The sequence below is a fragment of the Oncorhynchus keta genome, chromosome 25 (assembly GCF_023373465.1).
Source record: "Oncorhynchus keta strain PuntledgeMale-10-30-2019 chromosome 25, Oket_V2, whole genome shotgun sequence".
NCBI lineage: Eukaryota > Metazoa > Chordata > Actinopteri > Salmoniformes > Salmonidae > Oncorhynchus > Oncorhynchus keta.
The window spans coordinates 1,998,985-2,012,098 of record NC_068445.1 but is presented as its reverse complement, the minus strand read 5'-3'; the positions used below and the strand labels follow the sequence as shown (position 1 = coordinate 2,012,098).

At 42.8% G+C, this 13,114-nt stretch overlaps 1 protein-coding gene across 5 annotated transcripts in view; it reads right to left on the bottom strand.

Annotated features, from left to right (window-relative positions):
• LOC118358000 (glutamate receptor ionotropic, delta-2) overlaps window positions 1–13,114 on the bottom strand; it is a 543,733-nt gene that overhangs the window by 118,521 nt on the left and 412,098 nt on the right. For all 5 annotated transcript variants that reach the window (XR_004820395.1, XR_004820396.1, XM_035735345.2 and 2 more), the window contains one exon: window positions 1,941–2,042. Coding sequence is in view for 3 of the 5 variants with exons in the window: in XM_035735345.2 (XP_035591238.1) it covers window positions 1,941–2,042 (102 nt within the window). In the remaining 2 variants the exon portion in view is untranslated. The remainder of the gene's footprint in view (window positions 1–1,940; window positions 2,043–13,114) is intronic.

The window sequence follows — 13,114 nt, the reverse complement described above, 5'->3', positions numbered from 1 at the left end:
TCACTCGCTCTGTGCCATTCACAATGCACTGCTAATCCCTGTAGTTCACTACCATGGAGAACAGTTTATAGCCACATAGTATGGACTTTAGGAGAGCACAGGGCCTCATGGAATAGTGGAGGCTCCCTTTCAGGTTACACCCCCCCCCTGCACGTAAACAGTCAATACAGTCCTCATCAAATCAATTGGTCACCAACAGGATTTATTGGGAGTGTTGCTAATGGGATCTAATTGGCACTTAATTAGCCAATGAGCAGATCGATTGAACATGATAAGTTGATTGGTTGAAATAAAAACATATATTTACAGATCACAGTGGCGGGGTGGGGGGTCATTGGGTATAATCCCTCCGGTCATTTGGTATAACATACTGACATTGAACATCAATGGATAATTTTTTTTAAAGGTCAACATAAACATTTAACCAGATTTCAACCACAGATTAAGGACAGGATTCAAGGGTTGGCTTATTACAAACATAGTTTTTTACAACTCAACTAAATATCAACCAAATATAGACTTTATGTTACTTTAGGTTTTTGTCCGGATGGCTCTCAGGGCATCACAAAGCACAGAAAACAGAGGACATAAGAAGGCGTTAAGGCATGACCGCAATGCTCAGTCTACTTCATAGAGCTCGGTCGACAGATCAGAAAGCCCTAACATACTGTAGCCACACACCCTTCAAAAGGTAGCCTATCTTCCATACACTACCTCTCATATATACAGCGGTAGTCCGTCCACACTTCTCTAGACATTTCACACTAATTCTCACTGGCGGCACTTCATAAAGGATGTCAGTCATAGAGGTCTAGGGAATGAGAGGGACCAAGAGAGAGAGAGGGAGTGTGTCTGTGAGACACACACACAAAGACATGCACACATAGACACATACACACACACACAGAAGGATTGAGACCGAGGAGAAGGGGAGAGGGAGCAAGAAAGAGGGAGTAGAATAAATACTCTAGTGGTCTCCACCACCATCTGTGGCTTGTCAGTGTGAGTACTGCAGTCTTTCCCTTGTGCCTCTGGGAAAACACACACGAGCACACACACACACACACGCCACCCCATACCACCCTTTTCATCCACACCGTTTCTGAGAAAATAGATCATGTTCAGAAACGTACTCCATGTTCCCTTTGAAAGGGATGAAAATCTGGAAGGAAAAAAAAGACAAGAGAGCCACAAAGTCGTAGCATCATCTCTTTCTTCTCCCCAGACTTCAAAGCTGGATTATGAAGAATTTAAAGTTCTGAATCTTTAAAGCACTCAAGAGACTTAAATCAGTGCTGGAGGCGAGATAGCGAAACTCAAATCTCAATATAATGGAGCTCCATGGTGTCAATTCATTCTCCTGAAATCGCTTTTAATGAAGTGCCCGTTCACTTATGGCCTGTGAACAGACAGACACCCTGACTTAAATCTGGGAGTGTTGAGCAGGATTTCAAGTGATATCTTTATGATGCCAGGTCTATCAAACAGCACTATACAGGTTCATGGCGTATACAGACTTGGTGACATTTCCCATAGAGATAGATAGAGGAGTCATCTTTGTATCTGTGCCATTGTAGCGTCTATAACAGCATGGGCAGTGCCACAATTTAAATGTTCTTCTTCATGATTAGCTGATTACTCCTGATGACCCTGGTTAGACATGACTCCAACAGGGTCACTAGGAGGGATTAGCCAATGAAGTTGGAAGTCCCACTCAGTTAACTACATAAAATGAGTGGATGCCCTCAATCGCACTGACAGTGCTAATACGGACTTTTGGCCATTCTCTATTCATTTGTCCTAGGTACAGATCTAGGATCAGCTTCCCCTCCTGAATCCAAACCTTAATTCTGATTGGGGAAAATGCTAGACTGACCTACGATCAGTGTCTAGGGGCAACCTCACCCAACTCCGATACAGACAAACAGTACAGTACTCACCAGCACAGTGACCACGCGCAGAACCACACCTCTCATGTTGTTCTCCAACTTCCTGTCAGTTAGTGTTCCATTGAGGCCATGCACTGGATCCCAGGTGGCCAGCTGTAAGACAAGGATCATACCCTTTTATTCAATTTACGCCTGAAATGACGTACCCAAATTTAACAACCTGTAGTTCAGGACCTGAAACAAGGATATGCATATTCTTGAAACCATTTGAAAGGAAACACTTTGCAGTTTGTGAAAATATTAAATTAATGTTGGAGAATATAACACATTAGATCTGGTAAAAGATCATACAAAAAAAAAGATGTTTAAAAAAAATATATATATCATCTTTGACATGCAAGAGAAAGGCCATACTTTCAGATAGGAGTCTCGGTGTAATTTAGAGTTTGGCAACCAGATAGCAGCAGTGTTTGTGCAAAGTTTCAGACTGATCCAGTGAATAATTACATTACTGCACAATATTTTGTATCAAGTCTGTCAGGAGTTTGCCCAAATGTGCTGAATTGGTCAATTGATACATTTTCAAGTACATAACTATAAAGAACATACAAAAATGCTATGGTAATAAAACATTTAAGTTTACACACTGCCAGGTATGTTAGCTTATACACTAACTTTTACACATCTAGATGGCCGGGTGGGGTGGGTGTGGAGCCAGAAATAGCAGTGGGGTCAAACTGTAGACCCCAGTTCCTACATTTGAACATAAGAAAATAGATTTTATCAAACAAAACTATGCTACATTTTATCCCTGGAACCCTCAGGATGAGAAATCAGAGAAAGATTACTGAATGTAAGTAGTACGCACATTATTTACCTTCAGAGGTGAATGTATCAAACCAGTTGCCATGAAAAAAGTGTTTTGTTGTTGTGCACTCTCCTCAATCAACAGCATGGCATTTTTTCACTGTAATAGCTACTGTTAATTGAATACTGCAGTTAGATTAACAATAATTTAAGCTTTCTGCCCATATAAGACATGTCTATGTCCCAGAAAGTTGGCTGTTGTATACAACGTAATTCAAGTAATATTAGCACAGGTTAGCAGTAACCTTCCCGGTTTAGGGACACCCATCCCATAGAGGTTAAAGTAACTGTACAGTATTTCTAGATTGGTATGAAATATGACCTATAATTAATTCCAATATGAGTGAAATACTTTTCCTTCCAATTTATTTTAATTAAGTGTGTTAAAAGGCAGCTTATCTGTGTTGGAATGGGGTATTTAGTATTTTTATTAGGACCATTAGCATTTGTGGGTGTACCCCAACAACAGAATGGTGTAAGCGTATACCGGTCATTAAAAATATTAATGTGTAGGTTGCTGATTGGCCAAATTAGCCAATGAGGCAGGATGACATCATTCTCTATGAGGAAATTGCAAGCATTTTTCAGACTGTCTGATTGAGTTTTTTCACTCTAATAGCCACTGTTAGTAATCTGTCCTCTTAGGAAAAGGCAAAGAAGGCCTCAAAACTTGCCACAAACTTAAAAGCCCAACAAAATACGTTTACTAAACTGTGTTCTAATCAAGACTCCGTAACCAAGGCAAGCTACGCAGTGGCACATAGAATTGCAAAGCATAGCAAGACTTTTGCTGAACGTGAGTTTGTGAAAGAGTGTATGGTGGAGACTGCTGGTATACTTTGTCCTGAGAGTAAAAGCCAATTCAAGAACATTTGCTGATCACGCAGAACCATCACCATGCATGTGGAAGTGATACTGTAGGTGAGGAGCTAATCTCAGAGTTGAAGAAAAAAGCAGATGGCTTCGATCTTTTTTTAATGGCACTGGATGAGAGTACTGACATCATAGACACCGCTCAACTTTACATTTTTGTTCAATGAATAAATGAGAACTTTGAAATACAGTTGAAGTCAGATGTTTACATACACCAGGTTGGAGTCATTAAAACAAATTTTTGCCTCTTTGCTTGACATCATGAAAATCAAAAGAAATCAGCCAAGAACATTGTAGACCTCCACAAGTCTGGTTCATCCTTGGGAGCAATTTCCAGACGCCTGAAGGTACCACGTTCATCTGCACAAACAATAGTACGCAAGTATAAACACCATGGGACCACGCAGCCGTCATACCGCTCAGGAGGGAGACGCATTCTGTCTCCTAGAGATGAACGTACTTTGGTGCAAATCAATCCCAGAACAACAGCAAAGGACGTTGTGAAGATGCTGGAGGCAACAGGTACACAGCATCATGTTGTGGAGGTACTTTGATGCAGGAGGGTCTGGTGCACTTCACAAAAATAGATGGCATCATGAGGTAGGAAAATTATGTGGATATATCGAAGCAACATCTCAAGACATCAGTCAGGAAGTTAAAGCTTGGTCTTCCAAATGGACAAGGACCCCAAGCATACTTCCAAAGTTGTGGCAAAATGGCTTAAGGACAACAAAGTCAAGGTATTGGAGTGGCCACTACAAAGCCCTGACCTCAATCCTATAGAGTGGGCAGAACTGAAAAAGCATGTGCGACCCAAAATGTTTCACCCAAGTTAAACAATTTAAAGATTAAGGAATGTGTGTACAGATCCTTGCAACATGGGGCATTATCGTGCTGAAACATGAGGTGATGGTAGCGGGTCAATGGAACAACAATGGTCCTGAGGATCTCATCACGATAGCTCTGTGCATTGGAAGTGCCATTGATAAAATGCAATTGTGTTTGTTGTCCGTAGATTAGGCCTGCCTATACCATAACCACACCGCCCCCATGGGGGAACTCTGTTCACAACGTTGACATCAGCAAAACGCCCACACAACGCCATACACACTTTCTGCCACCTACCCAGTACAGTTGAAACCGGCATTCATCCCTGAAGAGCACACGTCTCCAGTGTGCCACTGGCCATTGAAGGTGAGCATTTGCCCACTGTTGTCGGCTACGTTGCCGAACTGCAGTCAGGTCAAGACCTTGTTGAGGACAACGAGCACACAGATGAGCTCCCCTGGGACGGTTTCTGACAGTTTGTGCAGAAATGATTCGGTTGTGCAAACCCACAGTTTTATCAGCTGTCCGGGTCGCTGGTCTCAGACCATCCTGCTGGGGAAGAAGCCCGAGCCTGATGTGGATGTTCTGGACCGGTGTGGTTATATGTGGCTTGCAGTTGTGAGGCTGGTACGACATACTGCCAAATTCTCTTAAACAATGTTGGAGGTGGCTTATGGTAGAGAAATTAACATTCAATTCTCTGGCAACATCTCTGGTGGACATTGCTGCAGTCAGTATGCCAATTGCTCGCTCGCTCAAAATGTGAGACATCTGTGGCAGTGTGTTGTGTGACAATACTCACATTTTAGAGTTGCTTTTTATTGTCCCCAGCACAAGGTGCACCTGTGTAATGACCATGCTGTTTAATCAGCTTCTTGATATGCCACACCTGTCAGGTGGATGTATTATTTTGGCAAAGTACATATGCTCACTAACAGGGATATAAACAAATTTCTGTGCACAAACTGAGAGAAATAAGCTTTTTGTGTTTGGAAAAAACATGGGACAAACACTTTACATGTTGCGTTTATATTTTTGTTCAGTATAAAACTGCATGTGTTACATATATGAGCGTATAAGTAATATATGTCACATTTAGTGCATTCGGTAAGTATTCAGACACCTTTTTGTCACGTTACAGCCTTATTCTAAAAATGATTAAATAAAACATTTTCCTCATCAGTCTACTCACAATACCCCATAATGACAAAGAGATGATTTGTAAAGGCACACACCTGTCTATATAAGGTCCCACAGTTGACAGTGCATATCAGAACAAAAACCAAGCCAAGAGGTCGAAATAATTGCCCGTAGAGCGCTGAGACAGGATTTTCTTGAGGCACAGATCCTGGGAAGGGTACCAAAACATTTCTGCAGCATTGAATGTCCCTGAGAACACAGTGGCCTCCAAGTTTGGAACAACCAAGACTATTCCTAGAGCTGGCCGCCCAGCCAAACTGATCAATTGGGGGAGAACGGCCAGCTGCACACGTGCACCATCGTGCGCTATCATGCATAAATGTATTTTGCCCCTCTGGGGCGGCAGGGTAGCCTAGTGGTTAGAGCGTTGGACTAGTAACCGGAAGGTTGCAAGTTCAAACCCCCGAGCTGACAAGGTACAAATCTGTCATTCTGCCCCTGAACAGGCAGTTAACCAACCCTTTGAGCATGTTATTAATTACACTTTGAATGGTTGCTGAAGAGGATTGCTGAAGAGGATGGAAACCGCTCAGGGATTTCAACATGAGGCCAATAGTGACATTAAAACAGTTACAGAGTTTAATGGCTGTGATAGGAGAGAACTGAGGATGGATCAACAACATTGTAGTTACTCCACAAAACTATCATAACTGACAGAGTGAAAAGAAGGAAGCCTGAACAGAATAATCAAATCAAATTTAATTTGTCCTGTAGCGCTGAATACAACAGGTGTAGATCTTACAGCGAAATGCTTAATTACAGGCTCTAACCAATTGTGCAAAAAAGTTATTAGGTGAGATAGTATGTACATGAATGTATAGTTAAAGTGACTTTGCATATATGATGAACAGAGAGTAGCAGCACCGTAAAAGAGGGGTTGGGGGGAGGCACACAATGCAAATAGTCCAGGTAGCCAATTGATTACCTGTTCAGGAGTCTTATGGCTTGGGGGTAAAAACTGTTGAGAAGCTTTTTTGTCCTAGACTTGGAACTCCGGTACCGCTTTCCATGCTGGAGTAGAGAAAACAGTCTATGACTGGGGTGGCTAGGGTCTTTAACAATTTTTAGGGCCTTCCTCTGACACCACCTGGTCGAGGTCCTGGATGGCAGGAAGCTTGACCCTAGTGATGTACTGTGCCGTTCACACTACCCTCTGTAGCGCCTTGCGGTCGGAGACCGAGCAGTTGCTATACTAGGCAGTGATGCAACTTGATGTTGCAGCTGTAGAACCTTTTAAGGATCTGAGAACCCAGTCTCTAGAGGGGGAATAGGTTTTATCGTGCCCTCTTCATGACTGTCTTGGTGTGCTTGGAACATGAAGCTCTCAACCTGCTCCACTACAGCCCCGTCGATGAGAATGGGGCGTGCTCAGTCCTCCTTTTCCTGTAGGTCCTCGGTCCTCCTTCTCCTTAGTCTTGGTTACGTTGAGGGAGAGGTTGTTATTCTGGAACCACCAGGACAGGTCTCTGACCTCCTCCCTGTAGGCTGTCTCATCGTTGTCAGTGATCAGGCCTACCACCGTTGTGTCGTCTGCAAACTTAATAATGGTGTTGGAGTCGTGCCTGGCCATGCAGTCGTGGGAGAACAGGGAGTACAGGAGGGGACTGAGCACGCACCCCTGGGGTGCTCCAGTGTTGCGGATCAGCGTGGCAGATGTGTTGCTACCTACCTTCACCACCTGGGGGCGGCCTGTCAGGAAGTCCAGGATCCAGTTGCAGAGGGAGGTTTTTAGTCCCAGGACTCTTAGCTTAGTGATGAGCTTTGAGGGTACTATGGTGTTGAACACTGAGCTGTAGTCAATGAACAGCATCCTCACGTAAGTGTTCATTTTGTCCAGATGGGAAAGGGCAGTGTGGAGTGCAATAGAGATTGCATCATCTGTGTATCTGTATGGGCGGTAATGCAAATTGGAGTCAGTCTAGGGTTTCTGGGATAATGGTGTTGATGCGAGCCATTACCAACCTTTCAAAGCACTTCATGGCTACGGACGTGAGTGCTACGGGTATGTAGTAATTTAGGCAGGTTGCCTTTGTGTTCTTGGGCACAGGGACTATGGTGGTCTGCTTGAAACATGTTGGTATTACAGACTCAATCAGGGACATGTTGAAAATGTAAGTGAAGACACCTGCCAGTTGTTCAGCACATGCCCGGAGTCTGGTAATCCGTCTGGCCCTGCAGCCTTGTGTATGTTGACCTGTTTAAAGGTCTTACTCACGTAGGCTACGGAGAGCGTGATCAAGCAGTCGTCCAGAACAGCTGATGCTCTCATGCATAACTCAGTGTTGCTTGCCTCAAAGCAAGCATTGAAGCGATTTAGCTCGTCTGGTAGGCTCGTGTCACTGGGCAGCTCGCGGCTGTGCTTCCCTTTGTAGTCTGTAGTAGTTTACAAGCCCTGCCACATACGACGAGCGTCGGAGCCGGTGTAGTATGATTCAATCTTAGCCCTGTATTGACGCATTGCCTGTTTGATGGTTAGTCGCAGGGCATAGCAGGATTTCTTGTTAGCTTCCAGGTTAGAGTCATGCACCTTGAAAGCGGCAATGTTGCCTGTAATCCATGGCTTCTGGTTGGGGTATGTACGTACAGCCACTGTGGGGACAACGTCTTCGATGCACTTATTGATAAAGCCAGTGACTGATGTGTTGTACTCCTCAATGCCATTGGAAGAATCCCGGAACATGTTCCAGTCTGTGATAGCAAAACAGTCCTGTAGTTTAGCATCTGCTTCAGCTGACCACTCTTTTACAGACTGAGTCACTGGTGCTTCCTGCTTTAATTTTTGCTTATAAGCAGGAATCAGGAGGATAGAGTTGTGGTCAGATTTACCAAATGGAGGGCGAGGGAGAGCTTTGTACCTGTCCCTGTGTGTGAAAGTACAGGTGATCTAGAATTTGTTTCACTCTGGTTGCACATTTAACATGTTGATAGAGATTTGGTAGAACTGATTTAAGTTTCCCTACATTAAAGTCCCTGGCCACTAGGAGCGCCGCCTCTGGGTAAGTGGTTTACGGTTTGCTTATCTCCTTATACAGCTGACTGAGTGCGGTCGTAATGCCAGCATCTGTCTGTGGTGGTAAATAAACAGCCACGAAAAGTATAGCTGAAAACTCTCCAGGCAAGTAGTGTGGCCTGCAATTTATCACAATATACTCTACTTTAGGCGAGCAAAATCTAGAGACTTCCTTAGATTTCGTGCACCAGCTGTTGTTTACAAACATGCACAGCCCCCCGCCGCTGTTCTATCTTGCTGGTGCAGCGTATATCCCGCTAAATCAAATCATCAAATCAAATGTCATTTGTCACATACACATGGTTAGCAGAACTTAATGCGAGTGTAGCGAAATACTTGTGCTTCTAGTTCTGACAATGCATTAATAACCAATGAGTAATCTAACCTAACAATTTCACAACAGCTACCTTATACACACACAAGTGTAAAGGGATGAAGAATATGTGCATAAATATATATGAATGAGTGATGGTACAGAACGGCATAGGCAAAATGCATTAGATGGTATCGAGTACAGTATATACATATGAGATGAGTAATGTAGGGTATGTAAACATTATATTAAGAGGCATTGTTTAAAGTGGCTAGTGATACATTTTTTACATGTATGGCAGCAGCCACTCAATGTTAGTGGTGGCTGTTTGTCGGATGGCTTTGAGATAGAAGCTGTTTTTCAGTCTCTCGGTCCCTGATTTGATGCACCTGTACTGACCTCGCCTTCTGGATGATAGTGGGGTGTACAGGCAGTGGCTCGGGTGGTTCTTGTCCTTGATGATCTTTATGGCCTTCCTGTGACATCGGGTTGTGTAGGTGTCCTGGAGGGCAGGTAGTTTGCCCCCGGTGATGCGTTGTGCAGACCTCACTACCCTCTGGAGAGCCTTACGGTTGTGAGCCCGACAGGATGTTCTCGATTGTGCATCTGTAAAAGTTTGTGAGTGCTTTTGGTGACAAGCCGAATATATCCATGTTGTCATTCAGCCACGATTGTGTGAAACATAGGATATTACAGTTTTTGATGTCCCGTTGGTAGGATATTCGTGATCGTACCTCGTCTAATTTATTGTCCAATGATTGCACGTTGGCGAGTAGTATTGACGGTAACGGCAGCTTTCTCACTCGCCTTCTCCGGGTCCTGACGAGGCATCTGGCTCTTTGTCCTCTGTACCTGCGTCTTTTCCTCTTGCAAATAACAGGGATGTCGGCCCTGTCGGGTGTTTGGAGAATGTCCTGTGTGTCCTCCTTGTTGTAGAAAATATGTTTGTCTAATCCGAGGTGAGTGATCACTGTCCTGATATCCAGAAGCTATTTTTTGCCGTAAGATACGGTTGCAGAAACATTATGTACAAAATAAGTTACACATAATGGAAAAAACCCCACATTATAGCACAATTGTTTGGGCGCCCGTAAAACTGCTGCCATTTCTTCCGGCGCCATTTTCATAAAAAATAGCCATTAAGGTAATACTGCAAGAAATGTGGAAAAGCAATTAACTTCATGTCCTGAATACAAAGTGTTATGTTTGGGGCAAATCCAATATTAACACATTACTGAGTACCACTCTCCATATTTCCAAGCATAGTGGTGGCTGCATCATGTTATGGGTACGCTTGTGTTGGGTTCTGGAGGGTGATATATAATGCTTACATTGTGTCAGGATATGTTATTGTTAGCCATCAGGGATCCTATGGGAGGAGAAGAGACACAGTCTGGTACCAGTCACCATGACAATCGTGAGTTGGGGAGGAGTGAACACTTTGGGGCAGAGGTCAGGTCAGGTGAAGTGAGGAAGAACAGGTATCACTAAGGTTCTGTCTAGCAACAGAGATGCATTGGCTGTTCCGATGTGAAGGAGGAGACTCAGCATAGGAGAAAGGGTTAAATATCAGAGCTTGTGTGAATAGGTATTTGTCTGTTCTGCTGTTTGACCCTGTGGGGATAATAAACTTGGTTTATGCTATCATAGAGTGTCACGACTTCCACCGTAGTTGTTCCCTCACCTTGTTCCCTCGACGTCACTGGCTTTCTTGCCGCCACCGATCCATGTTTCATTTTGTTTTGTCTGTTTACACACCTGGTTCCCATCTCATAATTATGTTCCTTATTTACCCTCTGGTTTCCCTTTCTGTTTTGTGCGTGATTGTCTTTCGTGTATTCCGGTGTGTTATATTTTGAGTCCTGTTTTGTCCTTGTTTGGAACGGGATTTTGTTACGTTTTGAATTGAGTAAATCAGTGTTTGTTACTCTTACCTGTGCCCTGCGCCTGACTCCTTCGCTATCTTTTAGATAGACTCTGACATAGAGTCTGTCAAGTTCTTACTCTGATATTTAGAACCTAACACTTGTAATCGGGACTGGGGAGTATTTGGGATAAAAAAAGAAACAGAATGGAGCTAAGCACAGGCAAAATCCTAGAAAGAAACCTGGTTCAGTCTGCTTTCCACCAGACAGTAGGAGATTAATTCACCTTTCAGCAGGACAATAACTAAAACACAAGGCAAAGTATACACTGGAGTTTCTTACAAAGAAGACAGTGAATGTTCCTGAGTGGCCGAGGGAATTTTTTTACATAAATTTGCTTGACAAAATATGGCAAGACTTGAAAATGGTTCTCTAGCAATGATCAACAACCAATTTGTCAATAATTTTTTATAGAATAATGGTCAAATATTGTACAATCCAGGTGTGCAAAGCTCTTAGATACTTACCCAGAAAGACTCACAGCTCTAATTGCTGACAAAGGTGACTCTAACAAAGAATATTTATGTAAATGAGATATTTCTGTATTTAATGTTCAATGCATTTCCAAAAATGTCTAAAAACATGTTTTCACTTTGTCATTATGGTGTATTGTGTGTAGATGGGTGAAATATATTCCTGGGTGGGGTGGTATTAATATTATTCTTATCATTTACTATTATCATTAATATTGTTGTTATCATAACTAGGAAGTCGGGGCACCACGGAAGAATGTTTATAGAGCTGTTGTCTTCCGAATAAACTCTTAAAGACCTGGGATTCTTTTATATCAATAGCAGTCAATTATTAATCGTCACCTTATTCAGTCTCATCTGAACGTCATAAAATTCTTGGTTATCTTCAAGAATGGACAGCAGTCCTCACTTCATCGGGAATACAAAAGGTTGACCTTCGTCAATGAGCTTTTGTAGTGGGGGAGAGAAGGGCGTGTTTCATAGTTCACAACCAATGCCTGTTCACTTGGGCGGGGCCACTGAGTGAGCATGGTTCACTTATGAAAACAATTCTCTCATTTAGAAGCTAAAATTACATTGAATCTTTTCACAAATAGTTTCATATTTAAACATTTAAATCGCACAACTATTCCATGCGAATCTGATAACTATACTGTGTAGACTTCCCAAGATACACTTTATGTCGGCCTATCATCAGTAATAATGTGTCAAATGACAACTGATCTGACATCATATTCCAACGGATATTTTCAACTGGTTGGATTATATGGTTACATTCCCAACCTTTAGATGTCACCATACTCCCTCTGTGTTAACAAAAGGCTTTCCAAGAGTCCAATCTCGAGAGCAGAAAGAGAAAAGGGGGAAAGGTATTTATGGGGGTGTCACGACTTCCGCCAAAGTTGGTCCCTTTCCTTGTTCGGGCGACGTTCGGCGGGCGACGTTCGGAGGTCGACGTCACCGGTTTTCTAGCCGCCACCGATACACTTTTCATTTTTCATGTGTTTTGTCTTCATTGTACACACCTGGTTGCCATTCCCATAATTATATGTACCTTATTTAACCCTCTGTTTCCCCCATGGTTTTGTTCGTGTTTGTTCATTGTAAGTTGGTCTCATTTTGTGAGCTTGATTATATTCCTTCTTGGAATATTTGTTGTTATGAGTAAAGTTACATTTATTACTCATCTCTGTGTCCTGTGCCACAGGGGGTCATAAATCTCACCAACAGGGCAACGTCATGACAACGCTCTGTGCACTGCAATGGAATCACAGTGTGATTTCACTGAGGTATGTATAAATTATGAAATTCTCATTACTAGTTGAGTTTTTTTTGGGATACCCATCCGATTGTGTGATTTTCTTTATCAAAGGAAAACATGCAGGACATTAGGCGATGGTGGTGCCTAGTTCTCCTGCAGTCTTAAAGTCTTAAACATTATAAAAACATTTCATTTGCATCCTTGTTTCGCTGTAGCCAGACTGACCTGAAAATATTTTCATATGTCATTCACTCACTAAGGTCTGAAGAAGAAAGATCGAAAAATGCAGCGAAAACAAAACACACTACAGGTAAGAGGTGTCATATGATGAGTGGTATAGTCTTAAACCCCCCTCCTTCTCATATGATGAGTGGTATAGTCTTAAACCCCCCTTCTCATATGATGAGTGGTATAGTCTTAACCCCCCTTCTCATATGATGAGTGGTATAGTCTTAACCCCCCTCCTTCTCATATG